Source organism: Eubalaena glacialis, chromosome 18 (genome assembly GCF_028564815.1).
Source record: "Eubalaena glacialis isolate mEubGla1 chromosome 18, mEubGla1.1.hap2.+ XY, whole genome shotgun sequence".
Classification (NCBI taxonomy): Eukaryota; Metazoa; Chordata; class Mammalia; order Artiodactyla; family Balaenidae; genus Eubalaena; species Eubalaena glacialis.
This window is the reverse complement of record NC_083733.1, coordinates 12,590,478-12,614,493: the sequence shown is the minus strand read 5'-3', so window position 1 is coordinate 12,614,493 and position 24,016 is coordinate 12,590,478. Positions and strand designations below refer to the sequence as shown.

At 60.0% G+C, this 24,016-nt stretch overlaps 1 protein-coding gene across 5 annotated transcripts in view; it reads right to left on the bottom strand.

Annotated features, from left to right (window-relative positions):
* Positions 1-289: 289 nt before the first annotated feature.
* Positions 290-24,016, bottom strand: part of BCAR1 (BCAR1 scaffold protein, Cas family member) — a 35,819-nt gene continuing 12,092 nt past the window's right edge. Inside the window, exons 1-8 of one of the 5 annotated variants that reach the window (XM_061174262.1) lie at positions 22,975-23,166; positions 22,608-22,696; positions 12,830-13,441; positions 7,499-7,660; positions 7,211-7,327; positions 5,228-6,325; positions 4,326-4,415; positions 290-1,298 (exon numbers count right to left, since the gene is read on the bottom strand). In XM_061174262.1, coding sequence (XP_061030245.1) covers positions 786-1,298; positions 4,326-4,415; positions 5,228-6,325; positions 7,211-7,327; positions 7,499-7,660; positions 12,830-13,366 — 2,517 coding nt within the window. In that variant the 5' untranslated portion in view covers positions 13,367-13,441; positions 22,608-22,696; positions 22,975-23,166 and the 3' untranslated portion in view covers positions 290-785. Of the gene's footprint in view, positions 1,299-4,325; positions 4,416-5,227; positions 6,326-7,210; positions 7,328-7,498; positions 7,661-12,829; positions 13,442-22,374; positions 22,562-22,607; positions 22,697-22,974; positions 23,167-24,016 lie in introns of those variants that run through there. The other 4 variants (XM_061174258.1, XM_061174260.1, XM_061174259.1 and 1 more) reach the window with 4 other exon arrangements.

Genomic DNA, 24,016 nt, shown 5'->3' with positions numbered 1-24,016 from the left:
CTGCGCTCACGCTGAGCCTTTCCGGCCTCAAGCCCTGGATTCTGACGGCTGCTCTTCAGCCTCCCTCCAGCTGCCCAGGCTCCCCCACCTCAGCTCCTGGCCCAGCCCCGCTTCCCCAAGCCTTCGTTTTCTTCTGAAGGGACCCACCTTCTCCTCACCCTCCCGAGGCGCTGCCCACAGCCTCACCACAGATCTCTTCAACCCGTGACTCCACCTGTGGCATCCAGAGTGGCAAACACCTGCCCTCCCACTCACAGGTCCTCTTGCCTCTCACACCTCAGGAGAATGCTTTTCACTTTTTAAATTTTATTTAAATGTAGACTATTAGTCAAATGATTGGAAAATCAATAATGAAAAATAGTTTTTTAGGGTTTTCTCCTGGTGCAGAGAGAATACACCACAGCCACGCCTGCCCTGCCAGGGGGACACGGCACCCTCATGGGGCTGGTCAGCCCGAGGGGTCACCTGAGGCTACGTGGGTCAAGCGGTCTGCAAGCCCCCAGCCCGGCCCCGAATGTTGGGCCCTCCTGGGCCCTCAGCACGCTCAGGAAAGACGGCCAGCCACTCCTGGCCTGGGCCCTGGGGCCCAGCTCTGCTCGGGCTCCTTTGAGGAGGCACCATCCCACATCCTGCCCCGCCATAAATATACACAAATCCCTGTACAGTCTGGGGCACCAGGCCCGGGTGGAGCTGGGGTCGCCTGTCCCCACGCCCGCGGCACAGTGGCTCTCTGGGGCCCATCGCCACCCTCCTCCCCTGCCCTCCGTCCCTCTGGCTGACGGCTCTCAGGCAGCTGCCAGCTGGCCCAGGACCCGGCGGAACTGCTGGGTGCTGTGGCCCAGCTCCTTGACCCTGTCCACCATGTCCTGGGCGGCGGCAGGCGACGGGTACTGGAGGGCAGCGGCCTTGGTGGTGGCCACGATGCCGCGCAGGAGGTCACACAGCAGGTTGCTGTAGTGGGTCACCTGGCTGCGGACGTCGGCCGCCTTAGCCTGCCGTGACAGTGTGTCCCCGATGAATACCAGCTTGTGGGCGCTGAGGATGACAAACTTGCTGTGTGCCACGAAGATTTTGGGGGGCTGGTTGGTGGCCACGGCGGTGAAGAAGGCATCCACTGCGTTGGTGAGCGTGGTCAGGTTCGCCTCGCACTGCTCCAGGTAGAAGAGCAGCAGTTGCCGGTCCGAGGGCCCCAAGCCGCCCGTCCGCCCCGGGGCCAGGGGCTGGGCTGGCATCCAGTTGGCCAGGTCGTGGTCTATGGGCCGTGACACCTCCTGCTCCAGCCGTTCAAACTGCTTCAGCTGGGGAAGAGGGAGAACAGAGTGAAAACCACAGCCACAGAGCAAAAGGGACAGAGAGGGGGCCCTTCTGGAAAGTGACAAAGCTCAGAGTCAGTGGGCAGGGGAACAGGCTACCTCTGTCCTACTGGCCGAGCACATATCCCTGCCTGCCTTCTGGACAGTCTCCAAATAACTTTCCCACCAATCCCAAATAATTCCGTTTATATAACATTTTTGAAATGACAAAATGCTAGAAATGGGAACAGATGAGCAGCGGCAGGGGTGAGGGATGTCAGTCTATTGGTTTGGGTGCTGTTATCTAGTGACTTCAGATGCGATCACTGGGAGAAACTGGGAGAAGGGGACACAGGACTGCTTTGTACTTTCCTTCAAACTTTCTATGAATCTACAAATATTTCAAAATGAAAAGTTAAAAAAATTTTTTTCTCCTTAACATATGCAGTGTAAAAAGATTCAAAGACACCAAGCAGAAAGAAAGATAGTTATCAACTGGAATCCCATGCATCCAGAAATCTGTTAAATCTCTGGTAAATCGTCTTTTAGAAATATACACTGACGTATTTGCAGATGAAATGATGTAGCATCTTCAAAATGATCGGGTGGCGGGGGTGGGCACGGGTGGGAAAGGGGGCTACATACACTGGATTAGTGGTGCTGAGAATGGCTGGGGCTGGGTGAATGGTACCCGGGGTTCCTTTTCTCCAGTGGGTACCTGGGGGACTATTTTCTTCAATTTTATACATGTATTAAATTTCCCATAATAAGACTTTTAAACAAAAGCAAAAAGGTCATGGTATTTGCAAATTTCAGAAAACAAATATTCACAGGAAAAACCGGTGAATATTCCTCAAAGACGTCTTCCTTTAAACAGGAATATTCCCGTTTCCTTTATAATTAGAAAACCGGAAACACACAATATATAATATTTTATAGCCTACCTTTAGCACCCAGCAACGGGTCATTCATTTCCTATCAGTGAGAACGTATAAAGCACATGGTAAAAGTTTCCACCAGCAGCAGCCTTGCCTAGGCGGCAGCGGTGTGGACTAACACGTCCTCACCACAAGCTGGTTCTGACTGGGTCGTTGGGACCAGCCGTGAACACAGACTCAGGGACTCAGGTACTTGTCTAACCAAGGTTTCAGGCTTTACTTTAATTAGCAAACCAGCATGAAACTGTCCCTTCCTAGCACGTGAAACCCTCTTTCTTTCCCTCGTAGGCTACCTAGTGAAACTTGCTTGGCTCTCCCGTCCAGCAGGAGAATACACTCATTTTTGTTCTGTTTTACCTTCGGTGGGTCTTTTTCATTCTTTGACAAACTCTTGGTAGCTACACAATATTCTACTGTACGAATGCTCACACTTTATTCAACCAGTACTCTACTGTGAGGTATTTGGTGGTGGCAGGCAGGGGCTGTTTCCAGATTTTTCACTGATGCAGAAAGGGAGCGACAAACGTCCCTGTCAGGGTATTTTATGTTCCTGTATTTTATTTGTACTTGATGTCCCTCGCTTAGGAACTCTAGATCTTTAGTTTCTCACTCACATTCCTTTTATCCCAGCTTCTAGTAATTTATCTAAGTGACTGACCAGATATGTGAAGAGATTTATAGTCAGCACAGCTTTGTTTACAAAAGTAGCTCTGGGAACAAACTAAATGTCCACCAACACGGGACTGGTTAAATAAATGCTGCAACAGTCCAGAGAAAGACAAAGAAGATAAAGCACATGCCCATTTCCTAAGTCAGTGGAGATTCCATACATGTATAATTATTAACATCTGTACCTTTACTGAACATGTTCTATGTGCCCAGCACCTCCTAAGCATTACATATTGTTTACTCATTTAATTCTCACATTGACCCCAAGACGGATGCAACTACACTTCCCGCTTGACAGCTGGGGAAACGTGGCTTTGAAAAACGCACACCATGGCCCAGGTCTCAGGGTGAACCTGGTGGGCTCTCTCCTACACCATCCTTCCCCATGCCCAGGGAAGGTGGGGTGAGGAAAACTTTCCGGGTGATATTTCTGTGTTTATTTTGTACTAGACTATATTTTAATTTTTTAAATCTTCATAATCAAAATAAAACTCCCTTAAAAAAAGAAAATCCCGGACTCCCCTGGTGGCGCAGTGGTTAAGAATCCGCCTGCCAATGCAGGGGACATGGGTTCGAGCCCTGGTCCGGGAAGACCCCACATGCCGCGGAGCAACTAAGCCCGTGCGCCACAACTACTGAGCCTGCGCTCTACAGCCCACGAGCCACAACTACTGAGCCCATGTATCACAACTACTAAAGCCCGCGAGCCACAACTACTGAGCCCACGTGCCACAACTACTAAAGCCCGCGCGCCTAGAGCCCGTGCTCCGCAACAAGAGAGGCCACCGCAATGAGAAGCCCGCACACCGCAATAAAGAGTAGCCCCCGCTCGCTGCAACTAAAGAGAGCCCGCGCACAGCAACGAAGACCCAACGCAGCCAAAAATAAGTAAATAAATAAATAATTTAAAAAAAATCCCTCTCTTACTCTATGGAAACAAGCCAAAATATGAAGAAAATCCAATGTCCTCAGATAAACACAGTAGTATTATTTACAATAAGAAAAACTGGGTACAACGTAAACATTCAACCATGATAGACGTAGGTTGACTTTAAACACAACTTATGACGAATATTTAATGCCATGGAAACATCTTGAGATAAAAGCAGACGTAACTGTTCACAAAGTAGCATCTCAAACACGGACAGAGGCCCCTTCCGAGGCAGGAGCAAGACCGGAAACCAGCCCCAGAGCACGGTGACCACCCCTGAGGGTGAGTGGCTTCTTTTCTGTCTTCACAGTTTTCTGTGTGCGCTGAGATACCTAACCATAATAACCTAAACATAAATCCAACGAACACACGGAGACAGTCATGCAGTTGAGTGGGGACGGGCTGAGCAGGGAGGGCCCTGGGAGGCTCAGCTTAGGAGACAGATTCTTAGGGACGCCTGTGCTGGGAGAGGCTGGGGAACCTGAGTGTCCTCACCTGCTGAAGCTCCAGCTGGCCCTTCCCCTGCCGCATTATGTTGCCCTTTTCCAGCAACTCCTTCTGGGTCTTCTCAAACTCTTCCTTCCCCTGGAGGGTAGACACAAGGATGCAGCTGAGCCAGAAGCCCCCTGAGGCCCGGCGGGGTGCAGCGAGACCAGCGGCCACCAGGTGGCGCTGCAGCTGCACCCAGGCTCACACTGCGGCCTCAGGCCCAGGGTGGGGGCAGCTTCCGGAGGAAGCGGCTCTCCCGGGCCTCCTTCACCTCCTGCCCCCAGGAAGGGGCTAGGCACACTCCACACGGCCATGTCGATCTTCCCTGCCCCAGCTCCCATGGCAGGAATCACATCCAGACCCCTCCCCTTGGCATACAGGGTCTGCCCACCCATCCCTGACCACTGGGCCTTGGCACCTGCTGGCTCTCAGCCCGGAATGCCACTCACCGGGATGCCCAATCGGCTGGCACCCTGGCCTCTGCTCAGAGGCCCACCCCATCCCACCTTCCGATCACCTTGTTTGTTTCCCCCACGCCTGCTACTATCTCTGTCTTTGCTTGTACTTCAGAATTCACCTCTCCAAATCCCTAACCTCTGGCCTGGTCACGAGAGGCCCAGCCCTTGCAGGTGTTCAGGGGCCCTCCCTGGCTGGCACTGCAGGATCCCTGATGTCGGGGCCACATGGGTCCACAGGCCCGAGATAGGCGGAGGGTGGGCTTCCAGGGACCCATCTGGCCTGGAAGGTCCAAGTGAGGAGGGCACAGGGACTCACCAAGGCCTTGCTGGGGACCACATCTTCCTTTGGCCACAAGAGCCCTCTGTGGGGGGGAATCAGGGTGCCCACGACAGGGTGGCCAAGTCAGAGCCCCGAGAGGACCAGGGGACCTGGGCAGAGCGGGCACCCACCTGCAGGTGGACGTAGTCGTAATCCTCCATCCAGCCCCCCTCACTGTTCTCGTACTGCCCATCAGGCGAGTCCTGGGAGGTGAACCTGGGGGGTGAGGGCAGGGGCCGGGACTGGATGCTGCTGGCCTTGTCGGTGGGGTTGGGGTGCAGGGGGCCGCCCCCCTCAGGCCCTGGGACAGAGGCTTTGGTCCGTCTGAAGAGCAGCGAGGCGTTGCCATGCAAGAAGGAGGCCAGCTGCTTGACATCCTCGGGCACAGCCCGCGAGCAGGCCACCAGGCGGTCCAGGTCTTCGGGAGTGGCCCCCAGGCCTCCCCGGCTACTGTCAAGGGCCTGACCGTGGGCCACCAGCGTCTGGTACACGTCCTCCATCTTCTGCAGTTGCCGGCTAAGCTTGGCGTGCAGCGTGCGGTCGGAAGTGTGGGTGGCATTGCCCACGGCGCTGCGGGCAAACTCCAGCAGCTCGTGGACGGCCCCGTGGACGGCGGCCACGGCAGCCCGCAGGTCCTGTGCCGGAGGCTCCTGAGGCTCGGAGGTGCTGCGCCAGCCCCCACACCCGCCCGCACTGCCCGCCAGGTCCAAGAGGTGGGCCACGGTGGCGCTCACGCCCTGCTGCAGCCGTGCCAGGGCCTCCACGGCCACCTCCAGCTCCAGGGGCTCACGGCCCGGCACCGCCGCCTCCAGGGAGGAGGCCGACTGGCTGCTGCGTGTGCTGCCCGTGCTGGAGGCCGACAGGCGCTTGGCGTCGGCCGGGGCCTCTCGCTCGGCAGGGGGGGGCACCGCGTATACACCGTCGTCGGCCACGCTGCCGTTGGCTGCCTCGGGAGGAAGGACCCGCTCTCGGGGCACGTCGTAGAGGGTGCCCGGGCCAGGCCGCCGCAAACCGGGGGGCACGTCGTAGAGGTCAGGAGCCGGGGGCGGCACGTCGTACACGTCCTCAGCTGGTGGCGAGTCCGGAGGGGGTGCGGCGAGCACCAGCGGGTGGCGGGTCGGGTCAAAGGGCTTGGCCTTGGCGAAGGCGGGGGGCACGTCATAGGTCTCCTCACGCAGCAGTGGGCCGTCGGGCACGTCTTTGCTCACCGATGGAGGAACATCGTACACCTGGGGGCCAAGAAGTGGTCAAGGCTGCCGGCCCATCTGCCCACCCGGGAGCCTAGGGGCAGGACCCAGTCACACACACAGACACAGCCCAGCGTGCACATTTGTCATGATTCTTATTCATGCAGGTTACGGTTGAGAGTCTGACTCTGGGGCCAGACCAGAGTTCGAAATCCTGGCTCCACTGCTTACTACCTGTGTGACCTAAGGCAAGTGACTCCACCTCTCTGTGCCTGTCTGCTCACCTATAAGATGGGAAAACTCCCTCACAGGTTTGTTGTGAGGATTACGTGAGCTAATTCACTGCGTACCTGCAAACGCTCAGTGAGAGGTCAGCTATCATACCACTACCGCCGCCGCCATCAGCACCACCGTCACCACCATCACCACCCACGTGACCACCAGCATCACCATCACCACCACGTGCGTATTCTCTACTCTGTGGCAGGTACCTGGCTGAGCTATGTGCAGGTTGTATTCAGGGTAACGACACCCTGGTTCGCCCAAGACAGTCCTGGTTTGTGCCTGATGCCCCCTCATAACTATCTTGTCATTCTCCTTTCACTCTCAGAAGTATCCTGGTTTGGATGATAAATCCTGTGGTCACCTTGCTGATATCCTGTGTGATCCTCTCAAGAACCTCCTGAAGAAGGCCTTACAAGGGACCCTTTTACAGATGAGGAAGCTGAGTCTCAGAGGGGCTCAGTTTCCACCTCTGTCACAGAGCGAGTGATGGGCAGAGCTGGGGTTTGGAGGCAGGTCTCTCGATGCCCCCGGCTCTGCAGACCTGAGTCCCCACCCCAGGGCACGCACACACACTCACACCCAGAACCCCATGCACAGATTGGGCCTCAGCCTGTGAGGGCCCAGCATCCCCTAAATGCTTACCGCATGATGGTTGGATGGCGGCAGGCCCTTCTCCACACTGGGGGGCACATCATACACGTCCAGCGATGGGTCCCGGCCATTGGGACCCTTGACAGCCATGGGGGGCGTGTCATATACCTGAGGGCAGAAAAGGTGCAGTAATACAAGTGCCAGGGCCACCTGAGGGGACAGAAAGAGCAGAAACCCACAGCTCTACCCCAGGACCACCCAGGCTGGGGCCAAGAAAGCCCAACTCTCCATGCAGGGCCAGGCTGAGGCCCCCCCGTGCCCACCGGCCCCGACACCTACCTCCTGGCCGTACTGGCTGGGAAGCAGCCCCCGAACAGGGGGCACGTCGTAGATGTCCTGGGGCCCCGGGGCCAGCAGGTGGCGTGGGATGTCGTACTCGTCCTGCTCAGGCTGGGGGGCCTCGAACACATAGCCTTGCCCCACGCGGGTGGACACCGCCACCTGGGGGCAGACAGCCAACCGTCACCACCGGCCCTGGAGAGATTCCACCGCCCCGTGAGGTGAGCAGGACATACGTAAGGGGGCTCCCCAAGGGTGAGCTCAGAGGCAAGGGTGTCCGCATCCCTTCGTATTCCCTGCCCTCTCTCTCTTCAATGAAATACAGCACGTGGGGAACACAAGGACCCCCACTATTTGTTTAGAGCCGTCTGGTTCTGGCAGGAAACAGAAATGGTCTCTACAGCTGAATGACCCAGAAGGTTCCAGAGGAGAGAACATGTGGGCTGATGGAGGAGGGGCCATCCTTGACTGAGGTGCCCCTGCTGGATGGCACCTCCCAGCTGCACCCTCCTTCAAGAGGCCTGCCCAGCAAGGAGTTGTCCCTACCATAGGACCCAGCAGCCACCTTCAGGCTCCAGGACAGATGGAGGTGGCAGTGATGGGCTGTGCCCTCCTCGGGCTGGACCCAGAGGAGGTGGCCTGCAGGAGATCCTGACAGTCAGGGCCTGGGGGCTCCAAGCCCTGCCCTCCTCGTCCCCCCAGCACTCTTGGGGAGATTCCTGAGAACGGGGACACCAAGAACCCCCAGCCCCTCAGGGCCAGCTCTTCTGCAAATGGAAGGATGGAAGGTGTTTTGGCAAGTTGTGTGTGGGTGTGAGGGATTGACCAAGACCAGAACCAAGACCTGTATTCCCCACTGCACCACACCCTCGGGGCCACGGGGACCACCCTTCACCTAACAGGGTAAGGCCTTCGTGGGGGGATGTTGGCCCAGAGAGGAGGCCAGCCCCTTCCCTCCCCAGTGCCCCTCCCCTGTCCCGAGGTGCAGGGCGAGAGCCGGCACTGCTCGCAGGCAGTGTTGGGTGGGCAGCCTCCTTCCCTGTGGGCGCCTGGCCCTGTGGGAGGGGTCAGCCCTGTAGGAGGGGCGAGCAGGATCCTCTAACCCAGCTCAGGGCACACCTCCTCCACAAGGCTCCTGGCTCAGCTCTTCTCTGACAAAAAGGCCTTTTGTTCCCTAATCAAATGGGAGGTCTGGGACAGTGGTGACTCAGGCGCTCCCCACACACATCCCTGGGGACAGCAAGGCGGAGGCAGGGCCCGCCCTGGGGCTCACGCCCCCAGAACCCTGCATCCCGTGCCTTGCCCAGCCCCCAGGACACCAACAGCCAACCCTGCGGGCCCATGGGCCCTGGAGGGCACAGGCTGTGTGCACGCACCGGGCACCCCAGGAGCAGCAACAACCCCGCTGAAGTGCAGGCACCACCACTTTCTGATCAGTCCAGGGCTCGGCAGAGCCTCCTGCTGATGCAGCCCCTGGTCGCCTCCCGGGCAGCCCGGCAGAGCTGGCTCCCTGTTAGCTGCTGGGGTGAGCGCCGCCAGGGGGTGTTCCAGGTCCACTGCACCCCACCCCCGGCGTGTCTGGGAGTGGTGTTGGCAGCCCTTCCCAGACTCATTTCTCTCCTCAAGCCCCAGACTTGAGTCTCCTCCAGAGCTATTTTTAGAGCCTGGAACCTGCCAACAGCAGGGTGGGGGGGGGGTGGCTGGCGGGAGCTGGCGGGACGTGGCAGGTTGGCGGGGCCTTGAGGCGAGGCCTGAGGTGTCTCCAGGCCCTGCCGGCCTCGGAAGGCAGGTGGGGACCCAGCCCAGGACGAGGAGTGTGTGCCGCCCTCTCCACACCCCGACGCTGGTGAGAGAGGGCGGGGCGCAGGCGGAGGGGCGCTGGGGCCGGACCCCAGGCCTGGGCCGTGGGCAGCTGGCCACTCACGCGGCTGAGTCAGTGACAGTAAGCAGCCATACTGGCCAACAAATGTTTTCTGTTAGAAAAAAAGGCAGGCAGCCACCAGCGGGGGAAAAGCTTGTTAGGGAAACCAACTCTCCAGAGAGCCGCTGAGCCCGCTAATCACAGGCCGCCCTGCTCCACACCTGGGGCCCCATTAGCAGAACCTGGAGCCCCCTGGGGCTGGGGGACAAAGCCAGAGTCTGGGAGGAGACACAGAGCCCAGCCCGAGACCCACAAGCTCTCTCACACACACATCTCAAGGGCACAGAAGACAGACACGCAGAGGCAGAGAAAACGCGCACAATGCCCGCTGCCAGACGCGCACCCAGACCACAGACCCAGGCTCATAAGGGCGCCTGCAGCAGTGAGAAGGGAGGCTGAAGGCTCCCAAGACCCCAAGGACGGGGCGGGCCGCCTGCTGCCTTCTGCCTGGGCCCCTGGCCACCTCCGGGCCACCTGGCTGCCTGTCCCCCTTCTGTGAAATGGGCATCTCCCCTCGTGACCCAGGCCGGCTCGCTCTGTCACCACCCCCCCTGCCCCCCATCTGAGAGCCTTGGGTTCCTGCTCTGGAAAACGGAGCACCGCTGGGGGTCCTGGGGGACGGAGGCACACACCTGATGCGGGTCCCCTCCCTCCCAAGCTCCTGTCTTCCCAGAAGGAACAAGGCTGAGTGGAGCTGTGTCTCCCCCAGCCTGACCCAGTGCCACAGCTGCTCCCTCAGGCACAGCTGCAGCCCTGACCCAGAGCTCCCCCAAGAGGGACCTCACAAGACACCTCCTCCTCCGGGGGCCCCACGTGCTTCTGCCCTCAGCTCCCTAAAAGCGTGGCCCAGCCCCAAAGGGTGCTGACACCCGGTGTGGCCCTGACCTCCCCCCGGCAGCCACGCGGTCCACCCTGCTCCAGGCTCCAGGAGGCTGACCCCTCCTGGCCACCAGCCTTGTCACTCTCTGCTTTCCTGGACCCAAGGCCCCACCCACCCACCCCACAGTCTTGGCAGGGTTTCCCCTCAGCAGCGCCGACCTCCAGCCCTGGAACCAGGGGCCTCAGTTGCCCAGGCTTCTGAAAGCACAGCCTGAAACGCAGGCACACATGCATGCTCCAAGACGTTTACGGCCTTACTGCCGTTAGAAACCGCCTGGAGCCTGCCCCCAGCAGAAGGGGCGACCCAGCAAAACCGGGGGTGGTCGTCATGATCACGCTTAGGGACCCAAAATGCTTCTGATATCTGATGCTGGATTTACAACCTCAAAATGCAAAAGTATGTGTACAAATCTGTGAAAGATGAATAGGGAACACGCTAGACAAAACATGCTGAAATCCCCCAGCGATCCCCTCTTGACTGTGGAAGCTCATCTCCAGGCCTTCTCATACATTACGCATTCCTGCGACAAGCAAGCACACTTTCATGGACCATAAAATAAAAGCAGCCGCAATCGAGACTGCCCAGGCCAGGAGCCATGAGGCTTCTCAGGGGAGGGCAACCAGGTCCCAGCACACAGAGCTTTCCTCCTGGGGCCATCAGCCCGGTCTGGGTCCTCAGGGACACAGGGCCTGGGCAACCCCACCAGTGGGCATGTGCAGAGCACTCACCAGCCAGGTGAGCCCAGAAGCAGTCTGAGAGCAAGCCCCTCGTATGGGAGGGAAACAGTACCAATGGCCAAAACGTGAGCTCAAATCCACAGCCCGGAGTAAAGGCCTCACTGCTGCTTCCTGGGCCACAGGGCTTCCACTGCCTGTCCTGGCCTTGGAGCTGCACCAAAACAAGCTTGCGTGGACTCAGGAAAGGAGAGGATGGAAAGGGGAAGGGCATGCCTCCGTGGGGAGTGTGCAGAATGTGAGCTGTGTGTGGGCATGGGTGCAGAGGGATGGCCTACGGCCTGTCCCAAGGCTTACCACCAGTCACTCCTCCTCCCCCAAAGCCATCTTGGGAGCAGCCCAGTCTGGGCTATCCCAGTCCAGCATGGCTCACTTCTGCCACTGGCCTGTCTCTGGCCAAGCGGTTGAAGGAGCAGGTAGGGAAGTGGAGCCAGTGACCCAGAGTCCCCTCGTGGCCAGTGTCCACGGAGCCCCACCCTGAGCCAGCCAATGACCTGGGTCCAGGTCTCGCACTCCAAGCTCTGCCTGTGGCGGGGCAGGGCAACACTGCATGCTGAACCGCTGCCCAGCTGGCATCTGAGCCCTGGGCCGGCTCTGAGGAGAGGCTCAGCGCCGCGCGGTGAGTGTTCTCAGACACCGGCTGCTCTACACTAGACATGGCACTCTCCAGTCCTGCCTCCTTCCTAGGCAGACAGCCCTGGCTGTGAGGGCACATATGCAGGTCTGTGTGAAGCTGAGGTGCTGGGCTCAGAGCCTTGCCCCCCGCCCAGCCTCCCACTGGCAACAGCCCACCAGGGACTTGAACAAGAGCCCCTTTCACGGCGAACCTACAATCCCGCAGGCAGTGTCCTCCCTGCGGTCTAGGAGTCACGAGCAGGCCACCCTGCAGATGCCCACAACCCACCAACACGGCCCAGGAGAGGAGAGGGTTGGGTGCGTGTGGATCTAGATGAGCTGCACCCACAGGGGGACCGTGGGAGCCCCTGGGCACGTGTTGGTTGGCCTCTCCCCTTTGTCCCTTCCTCCCTTCTCTGCCGGCTGGAACTCATGCGGCCACTGTCCCGGCCCGCGAGCCCCGTGACGAGGTGGCAGAGCAACAAGACAGAGGACCTGCCCTCCACCACCTGCGCTCCAGGAGGAGCCACAGGCTCTGACAGTCTCGGAGGTGCCTGCCAGCGCCACACCGCTCACCCCCAACCATGCTACGTGAGAGAGAAACGACTCTCATCGAGTCCATTCTTCTGGGTTTCCAGCCACTCTGGCCCAACTGCGGCCCTGTGCTCCATACTCCATTTCTCCCCTTCAAATGCCTCCCAGCTCCCCTTTCCTGGGCTCCCTGCACCCTCCCCTCTGGGCAGAATGGCTTCACCAGGACATGGTTGGGCAGGTCACTCCTACCCAACACCCTCCGCCCTCAGGAAAGTTCCAGGCCCCTGGGGGTCCATTCCCAGCTGCTGCTCAGGCCTCCTTGGTCAGGCCCCACCTGCCACAACAGTCTTTGACAGGCTGTGTCCTCTGCTGCCGACACCCTTCCACTGGGGCTTGTCAGCTAAAGGCCACCTCATGGTCCAAGGCCAGCTTGATGTCTCTTCTCGGGCTGCTCACACGCACGTCAGCAGACATATAAACACATTCCCCAGACACTCACCTCCCACCTCGACCCCAGATCAAACGCGGAGCCGCTGCTGGAGTCCCGGAGGTCCCCAAGGGTGTCTGGCTGGGCCCTGCTGCATCCAAAAATTGGGCCCGGCTGAAACCCACCAGGAGGGCTGCCTGGCCACCCAGGGAGGCCTTACCTTGGCTGGTGGCTTCGTCCCCTCCCAGCTCCGTGCATCCATGGATGGGGGGACCTGGTAGATGTCGTGTCCTATCCCAGCGGAAGGCGGCACCTGGTAGATGTCCTGGGCAGGGCTGCCAGGCCCCGGGGGCACCTGGTAAAGGTCTGGGGCTGGGCTGGGAAACGGGTGATGGGGCATCTGCTTGGAGAATGTGGCTGTCTGTTTGGCCGGGGGAGACTGGAACTGTGGGCTGGGCCCAGGGGCTTGGTAGAGGCCTTGCTGAGTCTTGCTGGGGGTGGGCACCAGGTAGACACTGTCCGGCTGGGGCTGGTACGTGGCAGGCAGCATGGGTGTGTACTGGGCTGCCGGGGGGTGGAGGCTGGGCTGAGGCAGGGCCGAGCTGGCGGGCGGGCCGGGGCCGGGCCCCACGGGCTTCTTGTCATGCATGCCCACGAGGATCTTGAGGCGGTTCCCGGGCACGATGCCTTGGCGCCCGTGCAGCGAGCAGAGCCACCAGCCATCTAGGCCCTGCGTGTCCCGCTCCAGCACCGTCATGATGTCGCCCTTGCGGAAGGAGAGCTCATCTGGGGACTCGGCCACGTTGTCGTAGAGGGCTTTGGCCAGCACGTTCTGGGGGAAGAGGACACAGGTGGGCGTGAGGGCAGGAGGACGTGCGCTGGGGGCTCAGCGTCCCGCCCAGCTCCCACCCCCTCCAGGACTGGGGAGGCACCTGGCCTTGGCACCGAGAAAGGAACTAAGTAGGGTTTGGCGAGATCCCCGCGCCTCTGCCCCCACTGCCCCTGGCGAAAAGGCCCAGCTGATCCTGGCAGTTTTTCAAATGAACCTGGATAGTGTCTCAAAATCCTCTTGACCACAGCCATCACCTGCACTCCAGGATGGTACTCAAGATACTCTAAAAAATACTCCCGGAGTCACGCTATAAGCTGGACCTAACGCTGGGGAGGGCAGCGATAATGACAATAATGGCCACCACGTCCTGGGGAGAAAACAGGATGCACACCTTCCCTGCTTCAACTCAACTCCCTGCTGCCCCGCCAGTGCAATCAGCCAGGAGGAAAAGACCAGAGAGTGGGGAGGGGACACCCAGGGACAGAACAGTCATCATCTGCAGACCATATGTCATCTACGTACAGATTCCAACAAACGAGAAGAATCAACAGTGCTGAGGAGGGAACCTCACAGAAAAGACTCACCAGATAACAGAAACTACAAGTTATCCAGGAGTTAATCAAGCAAAGACTCCAGAGGAGAAAATGTAACAACTGGGCCAAGCTTACTTAATAAGTTACAACTGCAATAAAAATGCCAGCCGAACTTTTTTTTTTTTTGGAGGAATTCAACCAAAGGAAAAAAATCCTTCTAGAATTAAGTGGAGGAATAGAGGTCCACAAATAAGCAGGTCAATTCTGAAAATGAAATGCAAAGAGGCACTTCCTTCCTGCCGTGAGGACAGGCCACAACTCCAGTCTGTAAGCGGGCAGGGAGCAGCGGCTGAGAACACGCAGCGATGAGGAGGGCAGGACCGTGACCGAGACGCTGCTGGGAAAACTCGCTCACCGCAGGAAGAAAAGGCAATCTGGACACTTGCCTCATGTTATAAACAAAGGCAATCAAACACCTAAATGTGAAAGCTATAACTGTAGAGCTGATAAAAGAAAAGAACTGTGGGAGAATATCTCTGTGACCTTGAGGTGGAAAAAAATTATAAACAAAACCCTTGAAAAAAAGACCACAAAAAGCACAAAACATAAGGTAACAACAACAGAAACAAAGAGATGGATTCAACCTCATCAAAGTGAATGGTTTCAGTTGGGTGGGGGAACAGCAGAAAGCTGACAGGGTGACAGGCCACCAAACGACAAGAGTCACTGATCTAGAATCTGGAGGTTCTCCTACAAACAAGCAAGGAAAAGACAAGAACACCAACAGAAAACCAATGAAATATGAAGAGTTTTCTGAAGGGGAAACCGGAATGGCCAAGATGGCCACAAAGACGGTCAGGGATCCAGCCAGCAAAGCGGGACAGGCCTGCGGCTCTGCTCTGTGCTCCAGCAGGTGCCCAGGCGTCTGGTGAGGGGCACCAGCCACACCCTCCCGAGTTAGAGGAGCAAACAGGAGATCTACAGCCCAGACCGCTTTATGTAAATGTTACGAACACCTACAAAAGAACTCTACATATTTTTCACAGACACTTGTCCAAGGACAGATTCCAGACACATTACATTTGCATGGGTGCTTCTGGAAGAGGGACGGGAATGAGACAGGCACCAGGAATAAATGGGGAGAATAAAGCAAAACAAGGAAGCAGTCCCATACAGACTGAGGACGGCCACAGAAGGACAGCACCCCACGCCCAGCCCAGCTCTTTACTCCTGTAATTCTCCTGTTAATTCTCACAGGCACCCCAGAACTGCTGCTATGGGCTCCGTGAGTCGGCAAACCCTCCTGGAGCCGGGACACACGCTCCGTGCAGAGGCCCAGTAGCCCAGCAGCCTGTGCAGGCCTTGGCGAGGCTGTGGGGACAGACAGGAGGACCCCAGCATTGGCAGGCACTGTGCCGGCAGGCCCAGAACCTCACCGGGGACAGAGAACCGGGTGGAGAGGCCCCACGTTTTCAGTCCTTGGCCTCTGCTGCTTGCGCGGGTGAGGGCTCAGGCTGGGCCCAGAGATATCACAGAGGGGCCCCAGCCAGAGGGCCAAGGTCAGTCCAGCAGAGGGCAGGAGCGAAGCAGGCGCCTGGGTGGGAAGGCCAGGCCTGTGGAGAGGACAGTGCCAGGCCAGCTGGGCACCGGCCCCACCAGCCAGGCCTCAGCTCTGGTCGCCCTCCCCTGAGTCTCCTGGGGACTGAAGATGCAGAGCCTGGTCTAGATCTGACTCGGAAATGGGACCTGGGTTCGGACCACCCTTCCCCACGTGGGCCTGGGTCTCATCCCCTGGATTCCAACTGGGGGCAGAGAGAAGTCGGGGTGAGGCCTCACACAAGTCTAGGAGGGCCCACCTCCACACCAGCATCAGGGGCCAGAAGGAGCCCCTCTGAGCTCCGTCTCCCCTGCCCGTCACGGTGAGGATTAGGGAAGAGGACGGAACACCATCAAGGGGGACGGCAGCCCATGGGGGAAGCCGGGGCAGGCAGTGCGTGCTCCAGGCCCAGGACTGCACACTCAGACTTGGGGGAGCACTGGCGGGGAGCCCACTCCTCCAGAGCAGCTCAGAAGGAGCCAGAGGCCAGAAAGCTGGGAGCCAAGAGGGACAAGGCCCAGGGGAGAAGCCAGCCCAGGCAGGCAGCGCACAGAGAGCAGAGCAAGCGAATTCGCCCTGCACCAAGGTGAGCGCCAGGGCAAGGGCCCTCGGAACTACTGGTGGCGCCAACACTGTCCACACCACAGTTAGGACAGTTATCAGTGCACTGAGGCATAAATGAGTCCTCAATAAAGTGTCACTTGAACTTAAAAAATGGGGAGAGGGTAATGTTTGAGACAATGGGGGATGCTTTTTCTTCCTGTTTTTCAGAAATTTTCAATTTGTATTTAATGAGCATTTCTTGGTTTGGGGGTTGAAAAAATATACACCCTGAAAAAGAAAACAGTGGACTACCTCCTAGGCTCCAAGGCAGGATGGGACGGGCAAGGCCGAAGCAGGTCAGAGGCCAAGGCCCCAGGAGGAGCAGATGGGGCGGGGGCTGCCCTGCTGCCCACTGGACTCATGGGTCCCATCCCCAGGCTGCCTGCAGGAAAAGCAAGTTTCCCAAATATGGTCTGCAGCCTGCTCAGGGAATCACACCCCGTCAGGGGGGCGGGACACCCAACCCACCCTCCCCCAATGACCCCAGAACACAAGAGCCACCCCGCTGGGTCCCCTCAGCCCCTGCCCTGGTGACCACAGGAAGTGCCAGCAGAGTGAGTCACAGGAAAATTCCCCTCCAGCCCCGTCAAAGGGGGTGGGGTGCAGACAGGGGGATGCCCCTCAGAGGCCCCTCACCTCTTAGAGGAGGGCAGCCCAGGGAAGGCTGGCAGAGGGGCTTCGGCCAGGCCCTGCTGGGCAGGGCTGGGCTCTCAGGGAGGCTGGAGAGCTCTGCCAAGGGCAAGGTCCAGCAGGAGGGGGAAGGGGGAGGAGGGAGGGTCCCCTGGACCCAGGAGAGCTGCCCAGGGAGCTACCGGGGCCTCCTGCGCCCAGGGTGGCCCGCTCTCACCTCCTGGGTATGAGCTCGATGAGCAGTCAAGGCCAATTCCGACTGCAACTGTATAGTCCGGGGCGGCCAGAGTCAGGCTGGGAAGCACCTCTCAGGGTGGGCACGTGGCACCAGGCGCCTGGCACCAGGAGCTCCTCTGCCTGCGTCAGCTGGTGCCCCCCTCCCCCCGCCGAGCCCCAGAGGCAGGCTCTCCGCAGTCCTGGGCACTGCTGGCGCCACAGCGCTCCAGCTGGCCAGGCACCCGCCCCTTTGGGCCCCTAAGCCTCTCCAGCTGCTCCTGACACACTCCTCCTCCGCCTCCCTCCAGGGCTGAGCAGCAGCTGAGACCAGACCTGGGCCTGGCTCTCCCTCCCACTGCTGGGGACCTTGGGCAAGTCCCTTAGCCTCTCTGAGCACCCAGACCCCCTGTGTTAAGGTGACAATCCTGGTTTCATAGGGAAGTTCTTTTGTGTAATAAAAGATTCACCTGGCATCTGCCCTCTGCCAGGTGCTGGGCCAGGCCCTGCAAGACGACGCAAGCCTAGGTCGACCAGGCCCTTGTCTGCACGGGGCTTGCATCCAAGCAGGGCAGGCAGACACAAAACGATTTGCCAGGACACGGGGAAATGTGGCATGTGCAACAGGGCCACTACACATAGAATTGTCAGAGGTGGCCTCCCCCAAGGAGGACATTTCAGGTGACTCATGAAGAACGAAAACTAGGCGACCATGAAACCAGCCAGGGAAGGACATGTGGGCAGAGGGCAGGCATGAGCCAAGACACTGAAATAGGGAAAGGCTGGAGGGGAGACAGGATTGTGGCCCTGGACTGGCAGGCAGGCTGGGGCCAGTCACACTGCAGGATGCCTTGGGATGCTGCAGGGAGAGCTCAGTCAATGCCATCCAAATGGTGGCATCCCATGGCAGAATAAGGCAAAACCCACACCACCTGAGCATTTCTGCTCTGGACATGCTCCCCAGGACCCAGTGCCTTGTCCCAGCTTGGAAGAGGGGGGCCAGTCTACCCAGAACCTGGCTTTCCAGCCTTCCTCACTGTTGGGCCAATCAAGTGCTTCCCCCAAGCTCACAAGAGGACACAGCTGTGACCTCTGGGAGGGGCACACCACCAGGGCACCATCACAGTCCAGGCCAACTCTGCCAGCCAGCTGGGCCCAAGGCACCACGGAGACTGCTGCTGACTCGCCCGAGTCTCTGGCCACCTCATCCGCGGCCCTAGGAAACCTCTCGCTGTGTCCTACTCCTCCTTCAGGACGTGACTTAGGTGTCACACGTCCCCCGCCCAGGAAAGCTCCCACGCCCCTCCCCGGGCACCCACACCTCACTGCCCTCACCTCGAAGTGCTGATCAACACCTCTGTTACTGTCCACTTCGTGCCCCCAACCCGGGCGCCCAGAATGGGAGGGGCCTGTCTGCTTCAGCATGGAACACCCCTCCACCGCACATGCACGCCAGGCCTGGCCCAGAGCAGGGCTGAGCATGGGGCTGCTGGACGGGCGGGTTCAGGCAAAAGCCCCCCTTGCAGAAGGTGGTGCCCTGCCCTCCCTGGGAGCCACGCGGCCACGCCTGAGAAAGCCAGGAAGGCCCTTTGGGGCTCACTCACCCCAGAGGGAGGGGACAGAGGAGAGCCCTCTGCCCGATGCCAACACTGCCCAGGCAGCGGCCTGCCAGTTGGGCCCGCCCAGAACAACACCCTGGTTGTTGAACATGGGAGCTGAGAGGGCTGCCCCACCGGCCCTGCCTGGTCTGAGAATGGCCCTCATTGTGTGTGCCAGACCCACCCGGGCCCGCAGACACGGAGCAGCTGGGCCTTGGCCGCCAACGGGCACGTGTCAGCGGCCATCTGACGGGCTTTCCCTCGGCCTGCTGCCCCGGAGAGCCCTGGATGTGCTCTGGGTATCCCCAAACCCCGATTCTGGGGGACGGTGCTACCTGGTGGTGGGGAGACTGACAGGTTCACAGTGATGACAATAATGCTGGCAGTGAGAGGCAGGGCTCTTTGGCGTACCTCAATTATCTCTTTCAACCCTGTGAGACACTGTGATTGCCTCCACCTACGGATGGAGAAACTCAGGTGCACAACAGTCACTCGACTCGCCAGGGTCATGGTCAGGAAGTGGCAGAGGCAGATCTGGGCTGTATGACAAAGTGCAGCTGGGTGGCTCCCGGGGTACTGCTTAGGTCCATGGAAGCCAGGAGTGGAAATTTCACAGGGCTTTTCCATCCCTCCCTGCCCCCCACCCTGACACACACCCCAGCCCCAGGCACAGAGTCCCCCACACAGCAGTCACTAGGGAAACTCTAGTTCTCTTCATACAAAGAACCATCTCAAACCTGGGCCAAGTTTATTTCTGGGGTATTCTGGTTGCTTGTCCCAAGGAGCCCCCGTGACCACTGGATACGGGCCCAACGTACGTGTGCCCAAGTGGCGGTCTACACCCACAACCGCTGCTCACTTGTGCCCTGGGAATCCCGCCGGAGGGGCAGCGGCTACGGGCCCACTGGCCAGGGTCCTGACAATCCTCTGCTCCGCCTCCCAGCTGCGATGCGGCTGGGAGGGCAGTGCCTCTTCCCTTCCCAGACGGCCCCACACCCTCATCCTGGGCGGAACTCCGCAACAGCCGGCCTTGGCATCACCCTCCCCTTAGTTCTCCCAGGACAACTGAGTGACCAGGGTCTGGGCTCAAGTCCTCAGTGCTCAGCGTGACAAGCGTGGATGAGCCCCCCATTCCAGAGCCACCCCAAGGGGACAAGGGGAGCATGGCTCCTTCCCTGCCTGCCTTGGCAGTGCCTGAGGCTGAGAGGACAGAGAAGGGGCCGTGTGTGGGTCCTCAGCCCCATGCCTGACACTCAGCACCCAGAGGACAGGTCTACAGAACAAAGGACTAAAAACCCACCTGTGGGTGGCCACCGCCAGCAGCTCCCTCAGACAATCAGGAGCCCCGAGCTGGCCTTGGCTACAGTGGCAAAAGCAGATGTCTTTGTGCCCAGCTCTTGGGTCGAAGCAGGCCCCTGGCCCCACTCCTGCCAGGGCATACCAGACACTGTCCCAGCGAGGCTGGGCAGAGGAAGAGAGGTGTCATGGGGAGGGCCCTCCTACTGCAGGACAGGGCATCTGCAGCCCCCAACACACCTCAGATGGTGGGAACAGGTGGGCCTGGGCCCAGGGCACCAAGGAGCCCATGTGGGTGGCACGAGAGCGGAGCCCTCCGCCCTCCAGCCCACCCCAACTTCTGACAGCTTGGGAGTGGTCCTCAACCAATTAGAACCCTCACCACTGCCACCCAGCCCAGGGAACCGACCCAGGCTGGCAGACCCCAGACATGTTTGAGTAGACCGGCTTGTTCAGTCTTGGGATTTGGTCTCTCAGCAGAGGGCCCAGCATGAGGTTGACCTTCACTTCAGGGACAGCACCAGGCCCTGGTAACCCACCGTGGCCAGCCCCAGATATGCCACTGGAGGGGCAGAGGCAGAAGCCCGGGTGGGACAGCAGGGACTTCACTCCTTACGAAGCCTTAGTTTCCCCACCTGGACATCTAAAGCCTCCTCAGCTCTGCCCTTCTCCAGCCCTAAATGATAACTTTCAGCAGCCCTTAGAGCACCACCATCTGCTTCCGCAGGGATGGAGGAGGACACACCGGCACAAAAAGCAGGGTTCTCCAGCTCAGAAAAAAGTACCAAGCCCCTGACTTCAGGATGCGCAATGGAAATAGGGGACTGAGACGGGGCCCTGTCCCTCCACCCTCTGAGCTCCTTCCACGGCAGGCTGGTACTCTGCCTCACTCCTCACTCAGAGGTGGGAGGAAGTTAGCACGAGACGGAGATGGAGTCAGGGCCTCTCCCCAGTGCTAGAGGGCCCAGCCTGCCCCCTGGAGGGAGGCCACTCTGTAGCCCCTTATTTGGGGGCCTTAAGGATCCAGAGGAGGAGGAATCTGGCCAGTGTCTCTGCTGGAGAACGACCCTGTCCCGCCCTACCCTACACCCTGCCCTCCAAGCATGACGCTAACACTGCTCCTCCCCCTTCCACCTGCTGGCTGGTTCTGGCTGCCCCAACTGGCTGTGGGCTCCTGGGGGATGGTGGAGGGAGTTCTCCAGGCCTGAGAGACAAAGGGTGGTGGGATCTCCTAAAAGAATAATGGAGGCCAGGAGGGGGCTACTAAGGAGCCAGAGAGACCCCACCAAGTTGGCAGCCCCAGTAGAGCATAGCAGCACCCCAAGGGCCAGAGCACCCCCAATCCCAGAGCAGGGGGAGCACATGGCTAGAGCATGGGGTCATACCAGGAGACTATGTTCTGGATACGGTTCTGTGAGGACAAGTAACTGCCCCTCTCTGTGCCTCAGTCTCCCCATTGGTACCATCTGTATGACTCGCGGGGAGAGCAGGTGTCTTAGGGGCCCTTCCTGATTAGGAAGGATTCCCTAGTGGCACTGCCCTTACTTCAATCCCTTGCCCAAGCCTGGGGAGATGATGCCAGCCCACAACGCTAACGCCTCTGTTCAGCACAAGCGTAAAAGTCACCGTCTTTTAAAAGTCACCAGGAGCTGAGGGTGACTGCCTTGGCAGAAGCTGGGGCTGCCCTGCCCTGCCTCCACCCAGCACCTACAGGACTCTTTCCTTGCCCACGGCAAGCGGGTGGTGGGCGCTAGTGCCAGGAGAGCTTGCCGGCAGGTCCTCCCAGACCTCCCTTCCTGCCAGTCTCCACCTGCACCTGGGCCCTTCTCCTGCTTTTCTAAGCCTGTTAGCCCTGCCATCCCTCCACTCCCACCATCAGCTCTCCACCCTGGAAAGGAAAGAGTCATGGGTGGGGGGCGTGTCCCCCAGCCCAGGGGGATGAGGAACATCTCCCGGCCTGGCTGAAATCTGCACAGCAAACCCAGAGAGTACCTCCCAGCTTAGACTCTTCCTGATGCTAAGAGTGCCAAGGAAATAGACTCCCTGTTCTCAAGACCAGTTAGGGAACCACTGCTCCTACTGAGGGATGGGAGACCCCAACATCTCTCCAGACTCTAACCCCCTCACATCCCCTGACCACGCCCGGCCCTCAGCAAATCTCAGCTTCCCCGAATCCTTCAACACCACCCTGGGCTCTGCAGCAGCAATGAGGGGCTGGGCGCCCAGGCTGCGGCCACCCGAGCAGCGGCCCCGCCCCTCCCAGCTCCCACGCTCTACCCGCGGAGGCTAGGACCCCGGGATCGCGGCGTGGCCCTGGACTCCCCTGCCAAGACCCGGCTCCTACAACCGTTTTTGCAACCACGGTAGGTAATAACCGAGAAGCTCCCGCCCTGGGTCCCGGAATCCAGCGCGGGCGGGCCGGGGGTTAATTATTAACTTCTCACCCAGCCCTCAACCCCTAACCTGGGGGCATGGGCAGCCCTCACTCCAAAACACACGGACCGCCACCCTGCTTCTTGGAACTTCACGCCCCTGGAAGGTTCATGGTCCAAGGGACCTCGGACCGCTCCTCGTAGCGATGAAAGTGAGGCTCGGAGACAGGGCTCACAGGCCCAAGGTCACCCAGCAGGCAGCGGCCGGCAGGGGGAGAGCGGGCCTCCGGCCAGCAACTTTCCCGGATCCAGGAACTCTCCTACCGGCCCGCGGCCCCCGAGTCCGGTCCTTCCAGCCGCCCCCGGGGCGCGCAGGCTCTGGGATCCTCCGCAGTCTTGGCCTCCGGGAGCCCCTGCCAGGGCAGAAGGGGGGTTTTCCAGGACCTCGGACCCCGGCCCGGTCACGCCCCCGCGGAGGCTCCAGCGGCCCGTAGTTCCCAGGACCCGCAGGTCCGGCAGGAAATGCCACTCAGTTAACTCTTTCCCGCCTGGGACCGCCCCGGGCGCGGGTAGAGCTGGGTCGCCTCCAAGCCGGTACGCGAACCTCGGCCGACGCTCCCTGGCGCGCGGACCCCGCCCCGGCCACTGCGAGTGGACTCCGGGCCGCCCTGGCCGCGCTGACCGCACTCACCAGGTAGTTCATCGTGTCGGGTCGGCCTGGGGCCCCGGCTCCCCGCAGGGCGCACAGAGAACTGCCCGCGCCGCGCGCTCTCGGATTCCCGAGAGCCCCAAAGCCGCCCGGGTCCTGGTCCGGCCGCCTCAGCCACCTCGCCGGCCACTGCCGCCGCCGCCGCCGCCGCCGCCGCCGTACAGCGCCGGTCCCATCTCGCCCCGCCCGCCACCGCCGCCGAGGCCGGCGGGCCCAGCCCGGCTCCCGGCATGCCCGGCCGCGCGCGCCCATTGGCCGCTCGGGCTCCCCATGCAAATGAGCCGCTGGCTCGGGGGCGCGGGTGGCTGCGGGAGCGCGCGGGCACGCGCCGCCCAGTGGGACCGTCCCCCACCCCGCACCCTTGCACCCGCGCTAAGCTCCAAGCGCCTGCCGGATACGCAGGATATCGCCTTTTCTCCGCACACCCGTCCCTGCCCTCCACCGTGGGCGAGAACGCGACCCTCCTCAAAGGCCTAAGCCTTCTTCTGAGAAGACTGCCGGGATTGCCCTCCTCCCCCGTGGCCGTTGCAGCCCCGGAGGCACCAGCTTCAAGTCTGCCTTCCCCGCCCACCAACCTGGGGCATTTCACGCGTGTCCATCCGGCAGTCCGACTCAGATCTGCATCTAGAGGGGCATGGCCCAGCTGGCAGAAAACTAATAATACGACCACCGCACCGACTCTGGTCAGGCCTTCGGTGTAAGAGCCCCAGGATATGAAGACACAGCAGGGAAGCTGGGGACTACGGCTGTCCCTGTAATCTAGGGAGAGTAGAACCGGAGCGCATCATGTTCTACCAGCCGTGCGCGGGAGGCTCCAGTGCACCCAGGGACAAGAAGCTTGCGATCTCCCACCTTCTCCTCTGAATTGAATTCAGTCTCCTCGAAGTGTCCCCCACTGTCTCGGTGCTGCTCTAGGAGATGTGCCCCTACCCCAATCCCTCAGTCAGCGCTGTCCAGGGCTAACGCCTGTGCCCCAACGACTCCTGTTTCAGCAACAGGGGGTGGGAGGGATGCTGATGAGAAT